This window comes from Podarcis vaucheri, assembly GCF_965113315.1.
Source record: "Podarcis vaucheri genome assembly, chromosome: 14".
Taxonomy (NCBI): domain Eukaryota; kingdom Metazoa; phylum Chordata; class Lepidosauria; order Squamata; family Lacertidae; genus Podarcis; species Podarcis vaucheri.
Window position 1 is genome coordinate 41183636 of NC_138752.1, and position 20971 is coordinate 41204606.

Genomic DNA, 20971 nt, shown 5'->3' on the forward strand with positions numbered 1-20971 from the left:
ATCCGTGAAATCACCCTCCATTTGCTTGTAAGGTCCTTATGCATCTTCCCATTAGTCATCCGCGAGAAGTCCGATTATTTCTGTTGCGCAAGGGCAACAGAGCACCTCAAAGGTGCAGATTCTGCTATGTGCTTGAACCCCTTCCTTAACACACTGCCACACAACAACCCAGAGTGTCCCAGACAAAACCAAGTTAAGGCTAAAATGGAATAACTTGCCCTCGTCACCCAGCAGTAGAAATGACCTAACAACCCCTTAAGATGATTGCTAGGTGACTTAGAGGTAAATCCCAAAGGCGATTCGCAATTCCAAAAAGCAATGTGTTGGATTTTAGAACATAAAGCCACTTCAAGCTTTCTTTTAAAAGCTTTCCATCTTGGCGCTTTAAAAAAAAATACTTGCCAGGACTGTCAAAGGCAGCGGCAGGTCCAAGTCTCAGAGCTGCTAGGTCTATGAAGGAACACAGCACAGTGAAAGATATGTGGCAATATACCACATTTTTAAAAGACCAGTAAGGGGTGTTCCTACAAATCACCCAATGCACTCAATTTAACGTGTCAGGTGGTAGTTGGGGATGAATCCTGTCTACACTTCTCTCATGTTGATGCACACTCTGAGATATGGCATTTCTTCAAAGATGGTTTTTTTTCCTGAGGAAATTTATGAGATTTCTTTTTCCTTTTCTCAGCCCCCAAGGCGTATGTGTGTGGAGGGAGGGGGGATTGCTCTACACTGTGTTTTTGAATATTCTCCACTATATTGGGTGGGGGCTGACATTCCTCTTCCCCCTTCTGAACACACACACACACACACACACACTCACACACTCTGTTGTGGGACAATGCGGAGACATTGGGGAGGAAACAAAATGGCAGCCAGTGCGGTGTAGTGGTTAAGAACAGTGGACTCGTAATCTGGTGAACCGGGTTCGCTTCCCCGCTCCTCCACATGCAGCTGCTGGGTGACCTTGGGCTAGTCACACACTCTCAGCCCCACTCACCTCACAGAGTGTTTGTTGTGGGGGAGGAAGGGAAAGGAGAATGTTAGCTGCTTTGAGACTCCTTCGGGTAGTGATAAAGCGGGATGTCAAATCCAAACTCTTCTTCTTCTTCTCTTCCTACTACCCAAGAGCCAGTGCGGTGTTAGTGGTTAGTATTAGACTAGGACCTGGGAGACCAGGGTTCAAATCCTCACTCAGCCATGAAACTTGGTGGGTGACCTTGGAGGTCAGTCACTGCCTCTCAGCCTAACCTGCCTCAAGGGTTGTTGTGGAGCTAAACATACATAAGAACATTTTTCCTACTGAAACTTCAAACTGTGGCTGTGTCTAGCGGCAACTCATGTGACCCCACTCCACTCCCCAACTGCCAGTCCGTATGTGCCCACTCAATCTGCAGACTGGCAGTTATACAAGTGCCACATAATGTGTGTTTTCCACGCTTGTGAGAAATCAATATTTTAGTGTGGCAGCATGTATTCTCTGAAACTCCCCTCCCCACTGATATTACACAGCTTCCCCTGAAAATGCCTCTGCTGTGATATTTTCGATGTCAGGGGAGGCTGAGCCTATCCATACATATATTTTTGGTATCATTATTTTATTTGGCCATCTGTCAGGGATTCTTTAGCAGTGATTCTGGCATTGCAGGGGGTTGGGTGAGATGACATCTGAGTTGCTCCAAACTCTAAAGTTCTATGCTTTATTAAAGTTGTTGATTTTATCTATATTTAAAACTATAATGTAAGGTCCTGGAGTGGGTTACAAGTTCTTTATTCCAATATAGATACAAACACTGAACAAAACTGAAGTACTGTGCAACTTTATTATGTCTACTGTTTTTAAGGGTTGTTTTATTGCTATTTTTAAATATTTTATAACATTTTATATAAACCACTTTTTAAAAAACACACACACAAATACTAAAACTCCCTGAATGTAGAAAATTAGCACATCAGGGAGAAAGCTAAGTTAGAGCACTTGTCCCTGACATGCTAGTTTTATATATACATGCATGAATGCATGGATTTATTATATTTATTTATACACTGAATATAGAAAACAAGCACATCAGGAAGTAGGCCAGGCCAGGACCCTTCTCCTTGACATGCTGGTCTTTTATATTTGGGAAGTGAGTGATCAGTTGATTACCCCTGCTACTGCTCCCCTAATATAGAAAGCTAGCCTGTCAAGAAGAGAGTCAGGTTAGGGCCCTTCTCCTTGATACACTAGCTTTCTCTGTGCAGGGATTTATTCATTTTGTAAGCAGGAGTCTTCTATCCCACACCTGCCACCTGAAGCATTGCAGCTCAGACATAGGTCGGCCATCTCATTAAGAACAAGGCCACAGATGAACATGAAACAAAAGACTTTGGATTAAGATTGTTTTGGCTGGGAGGCGCTGTGGATTTTTCTATGGTTGATGGATCCCAGCGTGAGTCTATTGCCAAGGACAAGAAGGAATTTACAGCTCCCCCAGGCCAGTAATCCTCAGGCTTCCAACTGGAATGAAAAGGAGAAGAACAAGCTCATGCAATGCCACAGACCTTTAAAGGCAGAAATGTTCTCCCCACTGCATGGGTGCGCAGATGCTACGCGAAGATCGCCAAGCAGCGGCCAGAAAAAAACGTGAATGTGCTCCCATCCCTACACCACCTCCTATACTCTCACAGTTCCAGTTTGGGTGAAGGAACACAGTCTCTCTGTATCAAGCTTTGTCCCCAAACAGCCCATCTTTATAACAACATCCTTAGAAGACGTGTGTGATGCACAGGGGGCCAGTGGTTATTAAAAGGGGATTACAGGGGTGACTGAGACTGACAGGTGAGTCAAGGCTCTTTGACTCTGCAACAAGTACAGGAGCAAGACTGCCTCGTACCTTGAGGCCCTTGAACTTTTTTAAAAAAAAAAAAAAAAAAAACCTTAACCAGGGGCAGTTAACTACAAGATCGCCTCACCGCACATGTGCGGTCACTCAACAGCTTCAATCAGCGGCAGGGAAAATAGGGGCATTCCAAGATCAGAACGGCTTCCATAATTCCAGCACTGTCCCTGGAAAATCAGGGCACTTGGAGAGTGTGCTATTGTGTCGCTTTGTTCCCTGTTCTTGGATTGCAAATATTTCATGAAGAGCAGGCTATAAATACTGGAAATAAATAAACAATAAAATTACCTTTGAGCAGCAGGCTCGTTTCTTCACATTCACACATCTCTATTCAGGGAAGCAGGCACATTCAAAGGCACATTCCAGCTAGGCAAAAAAACTTGGAGTGGATAGCAGGGCCAGGGAGCAGTGTGGCCTGTCAAGACTTCCAAGAACCAAACACAGAGGCCCGGAAGGCTGAATTTCCACACACACACACACACACACACACACACACACACACACAGTGTCCTACAGTGCCCCACCCTCAGTGTAGGGATTGTCAATATGGTGGCCTCCTGGTGGTGTTGGGATTGCAATTCCTATCTTCCCTGATCATTGCATACCTTCCAACATTTTCTCTGATGAAAACAGGAACATCCTATTTAATAACAACAAACAACAACAACAGCAACTCTATTATTTATACACCACCCATCTGATTGTGTTGCCCCAGCCACTCTGGGTGGCTTCCAACATATATAAAAATATAATAAAACATTAAACATAAAAAACTTCCCTAGACAGGGCTGCTTTCAAATGCTTCTAAAGGTTGCACCACTCCATGCCCTCCAACATTTGTCCAATGAAAATAGGGACATCTTAAGGAAAACTGGTACATTCTGGGATCAAATCAGAAACCGGGATGGCTTCTGTAAATCTGGGACTGTCCCTGGAAATACGGACACTTGGAGGGTCTGTCATTGGCCATGTTGGCGTCAGGGTTCCAGTAACACCTGGATTTCCTGTTTGCTTTTGCAGGGAAACCAAAATGCCTGTTTACAAAGCTATTGTACTACCAACCTTACTGTATACTTGTGAAACATGGATCACTTATAAACGCCATCTCCAACTCCTCGAAAGATTCCATCAACAGTGTCTCCAAAAATTTTTACACATCACTTGGGAAGACAGGCGAACTAATATCAGTGTGCTGGAAGAAGCAAAGATCACTAGGTGTTGAAGCAATGATACTTCAACATCAGCTTCGTTGGAGTGGTCATGTTGTGCAGATGCCTGATGATCATCTTCCAAAGCAACTAATTTATTCCGAACTTAAAAATGGAAAGCGTAAAGCTGGTGGTCAACAAAAGAGGTTTAAAGACTGTCTCAAGGCAAATCACTGACAACTGGGAAACACTGACCTGTGAGCACTCCAGCTGGAGACTAGCCTTTACCAAAGGTATCATGGACTTTGAAGAAACTCGAACTCAGGATGCAAGGGAGAAACATGCTAAGAGGAAGGCTTGGCAAATCTACACCGTGATCAACTCCCGCCCAGAAACCAATGTCCCCACTGTGGAAGGACATGTGGATCCAGAATTGGCCTCCACAGTCACTTATGGACTCATTGTTAAAACCGTGTTTATGGAAGACAATCTTACTTGGCTACGAGTGATCGCCGAAGAAGAAGAGGAAAAGAAGAAGAAGAAGAAGAAGAAGAAGACTTCTGATACAGTACTGCTGATCTGCAAGTGTTTTTTAGTTAACATGATTATCTTTTTGTTTTAGTCAGTGCTTTTGTTCTAAAAAAAATGTTTAGGAGTACTCTCATTTTGACTCAAGAAAATCACCATTTTATAGTTCAAATCAGGAAAAATAAATACAGTAAACAGACAAAGATTCACAAAATGTTTAGAAGTAGGCGTACCCCCAGAAAAAAAGCACTGGTTTTAGTTCTCTCTTTTAAATTCTTGAATTCACCTTGGGAGGGTTTGTCCCTAAAAGATGGCCTAGAAATATTTTAAATAAATAAATGTAATGGGGAGGGGGGGGTCAGCCTGGATGATCCCTTCCAAAGCAATGATCCTGTATCTGTGTGGGTTGAATCTGTAAGAGGAAACCTGCCACATCAGTTTCCTTGTCAAGGTAACAGCCTTAGCCGCTCAGCCAGGTACACATCACCTGCCTCTTGAAAGAGTGAGTGCTGTTGTCATAGAGACAAATGTGGTCACCTGTCAGGGGGTTTGACTAGATGACCCTTGGATCCCTTCCAACCCCACAATTCTATGATTCTATAATTCTGTAGCACAAATGACCACAATGCCCCAAGAAATTCACTGCTGAATCTCCCTCAAAGGGATGTTGTGCGGGCATGCTTAAAAAGAGCACCACTTCATTCTTATTTGACACAAATAAACAGATCTTTATTTTTTCCATAAATATACCTCCTTAGACAGTATGTTTGGGGTTGGGGAGAATGTACAGAAGCATCTAACAAAATCGACAGAATTTGCTGACTTGTCACGTCCATCCACCGCTTTGGGAAACTATGGTTTTAAAATAAGGAGGAACCACAACCCCTCCATCGGGCCTAAGAGCCAACAGACATGAACATTTCTGTCAAAGTAAATTCAGGCCGTGCCGGCTTTGATGACGGATGCTGGCACATCAGACATCTGTTGCATGAATACTGCTGCAAATGCTCAGATTGCTGTCTCCATGTGCCATGGTTCCATGCATTATTATTTTTTAAAAAAAGGTTTTACTACTTATAAAAGTTAACAGTGATATACTAAGTTAATTTTCATACAGGAATATTACACCTTATAAGAACCAAATTTATATTCTTTTTGGGGTCCCAATACAGGTTCTCTTGGTAATTGTACAAGAGTGTTAAGAGGCCTGTGTATCAGACAAAAGGCCCATCTAGCCTAAATTCCCATTTCCCACAACGACCAATCAGATGCCTCTCGGAAATCCCACAGGAATCCCCTCTCCCACAGCGGATCCCAGCAAATGAGCTGTTCAAGTGTTCAATCTCACATACATTCAACTTGCTCAGCTCATCTATTCCAGGGGTGGGGCAACTTTTTCAGGCCAGGGGCCACATTTCCTCCTGAGTGACCTTCCAGGGGCCACATGACCAGTGGCAGGGAGAGGGCAAAGGCAAAGGTGAACAGAACAGTGGGCTAGTTTCTTCACACTCACTCATACCTTTCTCTCATCTCCACCTAGGCACACAAGAAGCATTATCAGAGTTTGAGGACACGTCCCAGCCAGACAAAAACAGTATAGGAGGCTGCAAAGCAGGGCAGGTGAGCACTGTGACTCAAGAGGGTGTGTGCCCTGTGGAGACGCCTGGAGGGGCCTCTCTGGCAGCCTGAGGTTATATAGTAATAATTTATTATTTATACCCCACCCATCTGGCTGGGCTTCCCCAGCCACTCTGTGCTGCTTCCACCAAAATATTAAAATACAGTAGTGCATCAAACATTAAAAGCTTCCCTAAACAGGGCTGCCTTCAGATGTCTTCTAAAAGTCTGGTAGTTGTTGTTCTCTTTGACATCTGGTGGGAGGGCGATCCCCATCCCTGATCTCTACAGTATTACAGAAGGTTCAACCTACTTCCCTACACCTTTTCTGTATGTGGCAGGTAAATACAAAGACATTTGCTGACTTTACACTCAAGACCAGTTCAACACACTGAAATACAAAGGGGTGTGTGTGGAGAGATCAACTTGACTATCACATGTAAATGCAACTCACACGGCATTAGGGCTTTTGTGAACAGTGCCACAAAAGGTTCCTAAAATGTGGAGGGGGGGTGGATTTGACACAAACAGTTCTCTGAAACCTTCAGATGCCTCCACTTTCAAGTTCAGCCATAGCCTTTAGAGGAACATGTGCCCCATTTCTAATGATGTGCCGGGAGGGTGGTGCATACAAGTCCCTACTACGGTTGTTTTGAGTGAGGCAAAGCACAAAGTGGAACCTGCCTCCTTCCAGAAGCTGATTGGGCCAGTGGCTGAACCTGATTTCAACACCCTCCACTGTCCTTGAGGATAGCAGCTAGACTACAGGGTGCAACTCCTTGAACCCTCAGCACCCACCTCGCTCTGCTGGGTGGTTGGCTCCTCCGTGCCTCCACCGCTTCCAAGGGAAAGGACAACTCCACACGCACTTTGCACTCATGGAACCTGAACCGTGAAAACAAACTGGGCAGCTCACACATCCCAGACCACTGCACACTTCTGGAACTAGCACTGCAACTAGGCTGCCACCCACAATTTCCCTCCTCCAAAATGAGCTTTGTTGACTTCAACGCAGGAGTCTTCAGCCTTTTCAGACCCAGGACCCACTCTTAAGTCAAACATGCACACACCCCAATTCTGGTAGTAGTGCTACCATTTCAACCCAACTTAAATCAGGTTGCAACCAGGTGATGGGTTCCAACCAATCGGCTTTAAGGGGCCTGCTCAAGGGTGATCCAGCTGTGGACTGCAGCTTTCATAACAGTACACCAGCGGGTTCTTGAATGATGCAACGTTTTACAAAATGCTAGCATGTGTGATTGAGCAGGAAAGAGACGACTGCCTCCATCCCATTCTGCCCAAGGGCACAGCTCCAGACACAGAAGCACACGTTATATCTGATTTGGTTAAGCTGGCACAGTGACAAAGGAAGGACTGGGTTTAGACGAATTTATACCATACACTCTACCGCTAAAACAACATCCTAGTAATCTACCACGCATTCACCACGGATAACACACAGGATCTGATACCTTCCGATACAATTGCTCACACGAGATGTAGAGTATGGCGTAGTGGAGAGGAAACCATGAAGCTTTTCCGCAGCTAACCAGTCTGCTATCTGCACTGCACTATGACATAGCAGGCAACAAAGGATTTCTGAAAATGTATTAGCAGACAACCCTTTGAGCAGCTTCCACTGTCCTACACAACAGCATCACCTTCTGATGTGGATGTAGTGGTTGATATGTGATCCTGAGTAAAACAATCAATGGGGTGGATGAAATAATAGGTAGCACGGAGGCTAATGCAACTATTCTTTTTGTTGCCAGTGGCCATTAAGAGTTGCTGTGGATTCCATAGTGATTATGCGCAAGTGTGTGTGTTTGTGTGTGTGTATGACTTGTCTTGTATAGATCTGCTCAGTGGCTTGCTAGCAGCGTTGGCGTCCTCACGTCACCTCCAGGGAAGCCGGGGAGACACGGTCACATTCAGCTCGCGACCGGAGAGTGTGCCACTGCTCCACAGCCGTGCGGTGGCAGTTCAGCATCCGCCGCCAGTGCTTGGATTCCGAAGAGCCTGTGGAGTACTGGCCAATCACAATCCGCCCAATGAAGTCGTTGCTGCTCTTCATGTTGTGGCCAAAGACTGAAGATAACAAAGAGAGAGGCAGGGAGAAAGGAAGATGGGGTGGGGGTGAGGGAGTAAAGACTGAAGAAGCAGCTGCAACGCCAACCCTAACTCTCAGATCTCCCTTTGACTGGAACAATTATCAAGAGAGCTCTCTAGCAAGCATAACTGTGCAACCTTGAATTTGACATTATGTGACTGAATCCCACCCAAAAGGACCCAGAGAAAGCAGTGACTTCTGATTGCAGTGGACGGAACTGGCAGAGCTGCAGAAATCATGCCAGAAATTGTCTTCCTTCTTTCCTGTCAATAGATTTGTACCAGGATAAGTGTAGCAGCAATAAAAGAGAAAGGGAACACTGGTGAACAATTATCTACCTGCAGAAGTGGTACCTGCAACAAAATGATGCAGAGTGGAGTGTTTCTGACCAAAATGCCAGCCAGCCATGTCCTTTTCCACTCCATTCCATTCACCACCCTGCCCCCATTTCCCTTCCCCAACAATCAACCAACATGCCGTATCCACTGACCACTGTCTTCATTGAGCTGCATTTAGTTCCAACTCCATTCCTCGCTATGGGATTATTATTATGTTCTTCTTTAGAATTTTTGCACTTACGCAAACCTTTTGTGTAATCTGCATTGTTTTGGTAATGAAAATGCTTTTAAAAATAAATTATCAACTAGAAAGCATGGGTGTGTGGTTTTATAGCGAAGTTTAAATTCTGTTGTGTGCTGGTTTCAGTTTCATAACAGTTCTTGCCCTTTTACAGGTTTGTTCATTTTGGGTTTTTCAGTTGTGACTTTGTTGTTTTATTATTTGAACAGCTGATCCGCTCAAAGAGCTTCAACTGAAGAGAGAACTGAGGCTGCAACACAAAGAGCGTTGGAAGTTTGGGTGCAACTCGGCTTGCAAATGAGGTGTTTTGCATGGGTTAAAACAAACACTGTTAGGGACCTTCAGATTCCCAGACTATCCCTGTATCTTTAGGCTATCAGCTTGCTTCTCTATCTTTTTGATGGTAAATTGAACCACTTTTTCTTACCTACAAGCATATGAGACCAGTCTGAGCAAAACTTAGTTGGAGACAACTCTGTTTTTCCATTTAGATTAGACACTGGGTGAAATGCAAAATAGACTTAACTTAGTTTTGTTCATTCATTTCAATGAGCCTACTCTGAGTAGGTCTAGCATTGAATTCCACCTACTATTTCCTAGATTGTATCTACATGTATAAATAAACATGGGCCAAATTTCATGAGAATCTGTGCCCTCTCTTCTTTCTGGGTGATGCATATCCTATACTGTACAGTATATTATTGTTTTGGAGATTATTAAGTGGCTATTCTATGGCTCACCTTCCCCACTCTCTTTCTGGGCTACAGAAGCTGAGCAACCAGGAGCACTGCTGCCACCTGCTGGTTCACTTCCCCTCCCCTTAGTAAGGAAGGAGGAGGTTCAGCAGCTCCAGCAGCCACGAGGAAGGCAACCAAGATGATAAAGTTGGAAACCAAGCCTTATGACAATTGGTTGAGGGAGTTGGGCATGCTTTAGCCTGGAGGTGATATGATAGCCATCCTCATATATCTGAAGGGCTGTGACATGGAATATGATAATGATGATTACATTTGTATACCACCCTTCATCCATAGATCTCAGGGCGCTTCACCACAGACTATACAACAGGTTCACAACAGGTTAATACAAGATAAAAGCACAAAACACATAATAAAAAGAAGAACAAACAAAAAAAACCCCCACACAAACCAATGACCCCTTTCTCCCCTTCCCACAAACACATTTGAAAGGGCATCAGATGTTTATTGAAGAGGAACGTTTTCACCCGGTGCATAAACGTGCATAATGAAGGTGCCAGCTGAACCTCCCTGGGGATAGCATTCCACAAACAAGGAGCCACTGCAGAAAAGGCCTGTTCACGTGTTGCCGCTCTCTGGACCTCTTGTAGGGAAGGCGCACCAAAAAGGGCCTCAGATGATGAGCAAGCTTACTTTCTGCTGCTCCAGAGGACTGGACCAATGGATTCAAATTACAAGAAAAGAGATTCCAGCTAGACATTAGGAAGAAGTTTCTGATGTGAAGAGCTGTTTGACAGGAGTGGATGGTAGGTTTTCAAGCAGGGGTTTTGAAGCAGAGTTTGGATGGCCATCTGTCAGGGGTTATTTGGCTGTGATTCCTGCAATGCAGGGGGCAGGGCAAGATAGCCCCTGGGGTTCCCTTCCAACTCTACAGTTCTATGATTCTAAGTGCTCCCCCTGCTCCAGTCTAATCCTACACAAACTTATTTGCACACAAACATCCTAACACATGTTCCCCCAAAGCTTTCCATTTCATGTAGATTGTTTTCCTGTTACATATTTCAAAAGCCTTTCAATAATTAAACGGTTCGCCTGCAACTGCTCTGCAAACCCAGCCTGCCAATAAAGAGAACAAACCATTGCTGGTCTTGTGGCCTCTGTAACAGCGAATAAAAGCATAGCCGGGAGGCCTGAGCACATAACTGGGGAACAAACAAAAGCACAATCTACAATGTGTACTTATTCCATAGCCTCAGGAGCCTATTCACTCAGGCATCAGCTAGAAACCCAGGATCAGTCTTTGTCTTTCCACTCCCAGAGGCAATAGTAATAGTAATATCAATAACAGTCGTAGTCGTCATAATAATAATAATAATAATAGCAGCCTAGGAAGTTGCCTTATACAGCACCATTGGTCCATCTAGCTGTTGTGTTTCCCCCCCCCCCCATCCCTACTCAAGCCTGGCCCTGAGATACTAAATTATTTCAGATCACCATTCACACACCCCTACACACGTCTATAGAGGAGAAATATCTCCTCGAAGGTGTGGAGAAAGCGGGGCTCACTGAACATGGCAATTAGCTGACTGGCACTGCCAGAGAGTCCCGCTTGCAAAGGGAGAATCAGAAGGTAACATTCAGCTTGCAGCCACAACCTTAACTGATGTCAGGTACTGGGGGGCAGATGGTTGTGGGTTGAGGGGAAATTGTCTTGCATGCCAAACAGGAATCTACAGACTGGAGGTTCCCAATCCCTGGTTTAACACATCCTTTCACAGAAAACATGCCCAGACTGAAGAGACAAGCCCAAGGAAGTTCTTATTTAAGGCCAGCAAAGCTTCTACTGGCTCCCCAAGTCGCCTGATTCCTGATGGCCCAACTAACTTCAGTTTGCAGTCCTGCTGGCAGGGACACTGTAGAGCAACAAGGCTCAGGCCAGGTAGTCCTTCCACCTGCAATCTGTCCCAGTCTAGTGGAATAAAACACTCAATTCAAGCCTGGTAGGTAACACACCCACAGGAGGTCAGGTGTGACAAGGATCTGGGGAAAGGGAAGAGGACAACCATGAACAGATAAGTCATAGAACTGTAGATCTGGAAGGGATCCCAAGGGTCATCTAGGCCAACCCTGTGCTATAGGAATCACAGCTAAAGAATCCCTGGCAGATGCCTACCCAACCTCCAAGGAGGTCCAACACCCTTTCAGGGTAGTCCATTGCACTTTTGAACAGCTTTCACTATCAGAAAGTTCCTCCTAATGTTGGCATCTCCTTTCTTGTCATTTGAATCTACTGGTTTGGTTCCCACACTCCAGAACAGCAGAAAACAAGCTTGCTCCATCTTCCATGTGACAGATATTAAAGTTGGCTATCAAATCTTCTGTCAGTCTTCTTGTCTAGATCCTACATACCCAACAATCGTTCTTCACAAGGCTTGATTTCCAGACCCTCTGTCATCTTACCTGCCCTCCCCTTCAGATGTTCCAGCTTGTCAAGTCTGTGGAAGCCCAGGGATGGATTTACCCAAAAACAGTCTAGGAACCTGCCCAGGGCCTGAAAGCTTTCTGGGTGGGAACTGAAACGCTCCACACGCCCTCCCCACAACCCAAAGCTGTGCAAAAACACTAATCATAATAATGACACAGGGGAAACAATTCCTTTTAATAAAGGCAACTGACTCCAGAGAGCTGGTAATGTTTATATATTGTGGGTGAGAGAGCGGGAGGAGGAGAATGTGGCTTAGGTGACTGTCTTTTTCTATTTCAGAATAAGGCCCTCAATGGATTACAGGAACAATTCCTTCCTCCCACACCTGATCTAGTGCATTCAAAACTATGCATGATGCCTTTTCCGCAGAGGAAAATTTCTGTACATCACGGTTGCGATTTAAATTGCTGATGAGCATCGCTTTCATTCGGAAATGTTTGGAAACAAGCTAATAGGTTCTCATTTCAGCATCTCGTCTCAACAGCAACATCTGTTTCTACTAGGGTTGGTGTGCACAGAGGATAAAATCCCTTCGGATCTTGATTGGGTGCTTCTGAGAGGGGGCTGCTTTTTGTGTGAGCGGTTTTGTTTTGGTCCACTTCAAAAGAGAGGTATTTCATTTGAGACCTGAGACAGAACCTTGCTTTCGTTTTCTGAAGTTCTGGGCATCGTGGGGCAAGATCATGGATGTCTGATGTGCTGATTGCCAGATGTTGAGGACGATGACAACTCTCAGCAGACTGGGAGGAGATTTCGGAAGCTGAAGAGGCTTCCGTCACACCCTGACCCTACTGTGGGTATCAATTCAAACCACAAAAGGCATGTTTATTCTTTAAAACCATTTTGTTCCTCACTTGTACATAAATGAAGATTTAGGCTGCCAACCCAACCCTACTCACCTGGGGTAAGTCCTACTGGAGTCAGTAAGATTTACTTCTGACTAGATATAGTAAAGATTGCACTGTTACTAGGGATACTGGAGAATTCCAACAACAACAGGGGAGGAAGAGGAAGTCTGCAAACAATATGTAATTACTCTTTCCCCCATTGTTTTGATGTTTCCTTTAAGTTACGTATATAGTTACACACCTGATTTAAATAGTAATGCATCTTAATTAGTAGTGAGATGAATGACATAGTAGTTGATGGAAACAAAGCTGCAGCAGAATGGAGACAGCGTTGATTGCGACCAACAAAGGTTGTTCACAACAGAAATCTCTATCTTCTTACAACCCTAGCTGTTAGTTGATTAATTGACGAAAAGTCCCATGAATTAATCAGCCAAAATTCTTCAACTGTATGGCAGGCCTACAAACCACATTTGAAAGAGGTGAACATACCTGTGAAGACTAAACTGGCACTTTCAAGTTCTTCTTGGGGCACTTTGAAACTGAAGGACTCGTTGTAGAAGGGGTCAATGGTAGCCCTCTTGCAAGAAGTCTTCTTTGTTTTCGCCAGTTTTAAACCATGAACAAGTTGGATCTTCACAAAGGGATCTGAACAGAAAACAAGCACAGCTTGATCTTCCAGAGAGGGTTTTGTTCATCGGAAATCATTATTTCCTGTCATTGCCCAGTTCACACATTAAGTTGGCCCAAGTGAACTCCTTGCCCCAATGCAGCCTGGACTCTGACCCAGACAATGAAGGGACAGCCCATTAAACTGGATTCAGAGAGAAATAGGTGCCAGATACAGCTCTTGACCAGCTCTGAGCCTGGACTCAAGCTGATGAGCAAGGGACCCCTTAATTGGAAAGTTCAGCCCTATTATTGAACAAAGTGACGTAGTTTGCCTCAGGTGGCAGAGTCTGGAGGACAGGGAGTGGTAGCAAAGCCCTGTATTTGGAAGTTTCTAATGTCTGATGTTTTATTATGTTTTTATATGTGTTGGAAGCCGCCCAGAGTGGCTGGAGAAACCCAGCCAGATGGGTGGAGTATAATAATAATAATAATAATAATAATAATAATAATAATAATAATAATAATAAAAATTGTTGTTGTTGTTGTTGTTGTTGTTGTTATGGTGCTCTGCAGACCATGCACTGCTTGCCCTGCACCCGCTAAGCTGGGAATCAGAGGTGGGGAGTGTTGTTGAACCCCGGTCCTGTTTACGGGCTCCCCGTAGGTAATCTGGTTGGCCAGTGTGAAAAGAGGATGCTGGAACAGATAGGCCTTTAAGAGGATTCTTGTATTTTACAGACAATTTTCATGTATTTTATACTTATTACTGATGAGCATTTTAAGATTTTTAAATGCTGGTCTTTACACTTTTTACTGTTTGCTTTCTGAAAGAGCGAGTAATAAATATAATTAATAATAATAATAACAATGCTCAGAAGCAGCAGTGAGTCTTCAGCCTCCCTCTTTCGGCTGTAACCTTCTTTCCCTGCTCGCTCCTATGAAGATTACATCTTCCGAAAAGAACCTGCTCTCTCTCAAAAAGAACAGCGTAGCTGACCTTCCTTCCCCAAGGCCAGCCTTCAGTTGTTCGCAATTGAAAGTAAACAGGGTACATTTTGACTTCTGCTTCTGAGGAACAAAAATGACTCCTCTGGTGATTCCAAGAATGGTTGGGAAAGGGCAGCTTCTAAACGCCACTTGCCTGCTGATTTTCTCCATACTGAAAGTAAAACACACACACGCACAAAATCTCCCCAGGTCTCCCACTTATACAGTATGCAGTCTGGAAGAGGATTGATGGAAGGGGGGGGCAGCTTAAATATAGATCCATGTGCATTTGCTGGGAAGACTTCAGGCTTTGGGGATTTATTTTGCTTTGTACTGGAACCCCGAGATCCACAACTGGAGCCAGGTGCATTAAAAATTGGGGTGGAGGTCACACATTAAGAATTAAGAATCTGGGAGCTCTGAGCATATGCTCAGTCCGGGATTATGAGTTGTGAGAATTGAGCTCACAATCCTTTCGCACAGCAATCCACTGCCAATTCTCTCTCCTGCCCCTTCCAGATTTCTCCTGCCCCTTCCAGCAGCTAGGTTGTTGCCATGGTGATACAAGGGCTGAAGGCCATACTGGGGGTGGGTTGGGGTTGTGGGGTGAGCCGTGCAAGTTGAAGAGGCGGAGGCTGACCGGTAGCTCTGTGCTGAGGACCCCTTGAAAGTGCCCTCTTGCACTATCTCCCAACAAAGCCAGCTGGATTTGTGCCTTTTTGGCAGGCACCACCTCACCCACCACAAAGCGGAAATGTGCCTTCCTGAGGCCCAGCACACGAGGCAAGAGGCACAGCTGTTTGGACCTCTCTATTTTCAACTGGGCATAGTTTTGAACTGTTTTTATTGTTTTCCGGCTCATGGTTATTTTTAGGCACCCCTTAGGTAAAATGCAGGTGCTGTCTTTTAAAAAAATAAATACATTTCCCACCATTATTCTGTAGAAACACTGACATTTGGATGTGCCAGTGGCATTTCTCAAATCGTAAATGTCTGGTCTGAAAAGGTCATAAAGGTGAAGTTCTTCAAAGACTGTGGAAGTCAAAACCTTCTCAGAAGCCTCCTCTGATTCTGAATGCTCCGTCCCACCCCTCTCAGTACAAGTGGAGGCTGGATACAGCAGTGAGGAACAGACATTCTCTGCACATGCTCAGAGACACACTACTCCTTTGTCAATTTGCATATGCTGGCATTGAAAATTTCCGCGGGGCGGGGGCTTGGTTCATATTAGGACTTTAGGGCTGGGATTTTTCAGAGCTGCTTTGGGGAAGGACAATATCCTGTTCCCTGTTGAAAACATTCACATCTTTCAGAAATCTTATACATCTCAGCAGTACCAGAGCACCTCCGATTAAGTGCAGCAGTCATTATTGGAAAAGCGCCAGTCCGTACCTGAACCTTGGCTCATATCTGTTTGAAGCAGCTGTTTTGCTCTAATGATGTCTACATTCAGTCTTCCTGCACTGGGAAGGTAGTTTAACGACAGCAGGAGTTCTCCCAGTTCAACTTCATTCTGCAACAGATGTGCCAAAGAAGGAATCAAACAGGACAAGAGGTGGGGCGTTTGAAACAAAGGGCATTACAAGCCATGTCCAAGGATCACAAATGCCCTTACAGCAGGTGTGGGAAACCTCTGGACCAAGGGTCAAACGCTGGCCCTCCAAGCCTCTCTATCTGGGCAAGGACCTCTGCTGATGCGGGGAAGCACAGTGCACCCTCCACTGCCATGGAGAGGCATGGCAAAGCCCTCTGCTGCTGCAGGGAGGTATGGCTGGACCCTCTGCCACCATGGGGAGGCCCAGTAAGGCCCTCCACCACCACAGATATATATCGTGATATATCGAGATATTGTGATATTTAGCTGGTGATATATCGCAATGTTGAAAATTGGGCCACTTCCAGCATTTGAAGCCCCTAGCCATAATCAAAATTAAAAATGACAACACACGAGAAACAAATTAACCTTCCTCCCCCAACAACCCAAACATGAGTGGTTTATTTACATAATCGGCTGATCTGAGAGGATATTGTCTAGGTCTAATTTTGTGCTACCAGAACAGATATTTTTATTAATATTTGTGAATGTTTAAACTCTTTGACATGACGAAAACTATGTCAGTTAACAGAAGAAAATGATGCATTTTCCAAATCACAAATCCTATTTGCTTAGATTTGCAGCTCTAAGCTGAGAGTGTTGTGTTATGGTTCAATGCTCATAAAAACATGTTATGAAACTTATCAAAGGCTAAAAAATGAACAAGTGTCTAAATCTGAGGAGCCCCCCCCTTTGTGCTTGAGATCCAGGCCAAACAGCCCCCCCCCCGTCCTCCACACACCATGATTGACCCTGAGCACCACAGAGCATATGAGATGAAATCACTCAGCCAGGACCTAAGCACGGTGCACGACCACCAGTATATAAAAACAGTCAGTAAGACGCACAGTTATCTTCCTCTGCCCCCACATGTCAGACAATAAGAATTCATAAGTAGAAACCTCTGATGACAGAAAACCACGGAGGAAGAGCGTTTTGCACAAATAACCATAATAAAGCACTACAATAATCAAACAAGCACTTAGAACAGATCTTATTATTAACAGCAACTTAACATTTGTACAGCATTTCCAAGTGTTCAGAACACTTCCCTTGCATTATCAAGTTGCAGCCTTGTAAAGTAAGCCGATATTATTATCTCCGAAATTGCAGATGGGGTGGTAGGACTGAGGTTGAGAAAGGATAGCTGGTCTAAGGCTACCTAAGGAGTTTACGACCGAGGCAAAATTTGAATCAGGCCCTGCCTGAATTCTAGCTCACTCTCTTAGCTGTTTCACAACACCAAATGTCATTATACCCCCCTAAAGAGCCAAGTCTTCATCACATACCCCAGGGTTGGGAAACTTCTGGTCTTGGGGTACAATGCGGCCTTCTAAACCTCTCCATCTGGCCCTTGGGAGTCAAGCCAAGCCACACCTCCTTCCTGGGCCAAATGTCTTACCAGTCTTGCTCTGCACTATAACAATACAGTGGTACCTCGGTTTACGAACTTAATCCATTCTGGAAGTCCGTTCTTAAACCGAAACCGTTCTTAAACCGAGGCGCGCTTTCTCTAATGAGGCCTCCTGCCGCCAGTGCCCTTCCACCATTTGAATTCCGTTCTTAGACAGAGGTAAAGTTCTCAAACCGGGACACTATTTCTAGTTTTGCAGAATTCTTAAACCGAATCGTTCGTAAACAGGACTGTTCTTAAACCGAGGTACCACTGTATAGTGATGGAGCCTGTCAGGCTTCCCTAGGGAGAACATTCAAGAGCTTCAAGGCCACAACCAAATATATCTCTGTTCCTTGTACCATTAAACCACTGCCAGTGTTAAATCACAATCAGAAGGAGGGGGGAAAGACTACGCAGCCAAGACCACCAAGAACAGTAATAACAGTCAACATGTTGTGTTTTGTTCTGAAACTTACTTGAGAGCTGGGGACCAGAGCTTTCCACCAATGTCCTCCCTTCACAAGGTCCACATCACTCAAAGGCATCGACACTTTACCAATGACACAGTGGCGTGAAAATTTGTCAAAATCCACTGTGGTTAACAGCAGGGTCCGCCTTTCGGCTTCTAAAAACGGGATGTCAAATGTGTACCTCTCCTCAAAGACCGGGCTTTGGGTTTTGCGCTTCACTCCGGTCTGCTTGGAGTTTTTCTGGTCCGGCAAGAGGCAAATCTTCACGTAAGGATTCGAGTGGGCCATATCCTGCCTAGTGCCATCGTAGGAAATTGGGGGAGGCAGATCCCTCGCTTCAATCACCCTGACAATGAGATAATTGTGCAAGAGGTCGTATTGCGTGCTAAAATGAAGCATGCCCAGCTGGTACTTGGCCAAGACTTCCTCGTCCGTCAAGGAGTCCACGTCTTCACTGTTAGAGTCAAGGGAATATAGTCTCGGCTCAAACTTCCTAAAATAGTCATCTGGAGTATAGGTTTTCCTCAGGATAGACGGTTGAACTATTTCCTTTTTGGATCCTAAAATCCCAAACTCGATAGGTTTTATGTCAATAAGTGGAGAACTTGGACGCCTCAACTCTAGACCTGCGTAACAAAGAGCAAATGGTGGGACAAAGCACTAATTCACACTGACTGCAGAGATATAGGCCCCAACTTCACTATACATTTAAAGCAATCATACCACTTTAAACAGTCATGGCTTCCCCCCAAGAATTGTGGGCAGTGTAGTTTGTTATGGGTGCTGAGAGGTGTTAGGATGCCCCTATTATTATTTGTTTGTTGCATTTATAGTCCACATTTTTCTCCAAAGAACTCAATGTGGTGTACCCAGTGTCAGTGTGGTGTAGGGGTTAAGAGCGGTAGACTCGTAATCTGGGGAACCAGGTTCGATTCCCCACTCCTCCACATGCAGCTGCTGGGTGACCTTGGGCCAGTCACACTTCTCTGAAGTCTCTCAGCCCCACTCACCTCACAGAGTGTTTGTTGTGGGGGAGGAAGGGAAAGGAGAATGTTAGCCGCTTTGAGACTCCTTCGGGTAGTGATAAAGCAGGATATCAAATCCAAACTCTTCTACTCTTCTTCTTCTTCCTCCCCCTTCTCATTTAACCCCAACCACCCTGTGAGGTGAAGGGACGTGGGTGGCGCTGTGGGTTAAACCACAGAGCCTAGGACTTGCCGATCGGAAGGTCGGCGGTTCGAATCTCCGCGACGGGGTGAGCTCCCATTGCTTGGTCCCTGCTCCTGCCAACCTAGCAGTTCGAAAGCATGTCAAAGTGCAAATAGATAAATAGGTACCACTCTGGCGGGAAGGTAAACGTCGTTTCCGTGCGCTGCTCTGGTTCGCCAGAAGCGGCTTAGTCATGCTGGCCACATGACCCGGAAGCTGTACGCCGGCTCCCTCAGCCAATAAAGCGAGATGAGCGCCGCAACCCCAGAGTCGGCCACAACTGGACCTAATGGTCAGGGGTCCCTTTACCTTTACCCTTTGAGGTAGGTTAGGCTGAGAGGCAGTGACTGGCACAAGGTCATCCAATGAGTTTCATGGCAGGGTGGAGATTTGAACCTTGGCCTCCCAGGTCCAACATTAACCACTACAACCACATAGAGCTACAATTTCCAGAATACCATGGGAAGAGGGATTGATTGTTAAACCGCTCTGAAGACTGCAAGTCCACAAAAGGAATAGGGGTCTCCTAACTACTCTCAGCACCCTGAACAAACGACACTTCCCAGAATTCTTTGGGGGAAGCCATAGCTATTTAAAGTGGCATGATGCTGCTTTAAATGTATAGTGCAGATGGGACCCTCTCTATATAATAAAAATGTAAGTATGTCATTGCACAGCCCCTATTGGAGTAATTGTAGCGCCTCATCACAGCCCTGGATTTACATGAAGTCAACTCCTGACCTGCCCTGGCCCATGGGATCTGGCCTCAGACCACAACAACATCATGATGGGTTGTGCTGATTGTGTTGCACCTGCCCCCAGCTCCAATGCGCCTTCCAGACACTCCCCGCTCCCCCACAGGTCACATGTACAGCCACTTTGAGAACAAGCCCTAAATAAATGCTGATATACTTGTGTAGTGCTTCTCCAAATAAAGGGGACACATCTGCATCGCCTCCTCATCTGGAAGCCTGTAATGCACTTACATTGCACACAGGGACCCCTTTATAAGGCACCCAATGAACAGAGTGGAGGGCAGCCCTGGGGGGCAGCCCCATGCCTCATGGTCTGAGGAGGTATCTCTGTCTCACAAACGTCACCAAAATGCCAAAAAGGTGGGTCGTGGCAAACCTACTTGAAATTCGTCTTGTGAGGCTGTAAGTGGATCGGGATGTATCCGAAGACGACCGCCTTCTGTCCAGTGAAACGTCCTGAGGGGTTGGAGGGGGCTCGCTCGTTGTAGTGTTGTCAGAGTCGCCATCCCTGTCGTCGCTTCGATTGCTCACCCTGTCAAAATGAAACACAGTGGTACCTCAGGTTACATACGCTACAGGTTACAGACTCTGCTAACCCAGAAATAGTACCTCGGGTTAAGAACTGTGCTTCAGGATGAGAACAGAAATCGTGCAGCAGCGGCAGCAGGAGGCCCCATTAGCTAAAGTGGTGCTTCAGGTTAAGAACAGTTTTTGGTTAAGAACAGACCTCCAGAACAAATTAAGTTCTTAACCCGAGGTACCACTGTATCTTGAATTCTCTTCCAGGATGAGCACTGCATTTCCTCCCTCAATTGAATTAACCTATGAACGTGGTGTTTCAAAACTTCATTGCTATACTCTCTTATTATTTGCACCACAAGCCTGTATGGAGAGCTCTGTTTCGTAGTTTATTACTGCAAATCATTTAATTGTGCACATTCTTCATCATCATCAATAACATATCATGCCTCTGCCTTGCCCCCACCCCACAAAAAATCAGATCCATTTTGTCCTGTTTATGGGCATTTTTTTTTAAAAAAGGAAAGGGCATAA

General features: G+C 45.2%; 1 protein-coding gene across 8 annotated transcripts in view; it reads right to left on the bottom strand.

Moving 5' to 3' along the window:
* Positions 1 to 5259: 5259 nt before the first annotated feature.
* Positions 5260 to 20971, bottom strand: part of SYT17 (synaptotagmin 17) — a 37508-nt gene continuing 21796 nt past the window's right edge. For all 8 annotated transcript variants that reach the window (XM_082200112.1, XM_082200117.1, XM_082200118.1 and 5 more), the window contains exons 4-8: positions 20299 to 20450; positions 17961 to 18580; positions 15887 to 16007; positions 13388 to 13543; positions 5260 to 8263 (exon numbers count right to left, since the gene is read on the bottom strand). In XM_082200112.1, the coding sequence (XP_082056238.1) occupies positions 8067 to 8263; positions 13388 to 13543; positions 15887 to 16007; positions 17961 to 18580; positions 20299 to 20450 (1246 nt within the window). In that variant the 3' untranslated portion in view covers positions 5260 to 8066. The remainder of the gene's footprint in view (positions 8264 to 13387; positions 13544 to 15886; positions 16008 to 17960; positions 18581 to 20298; positions 20451 to 20971) is intronic.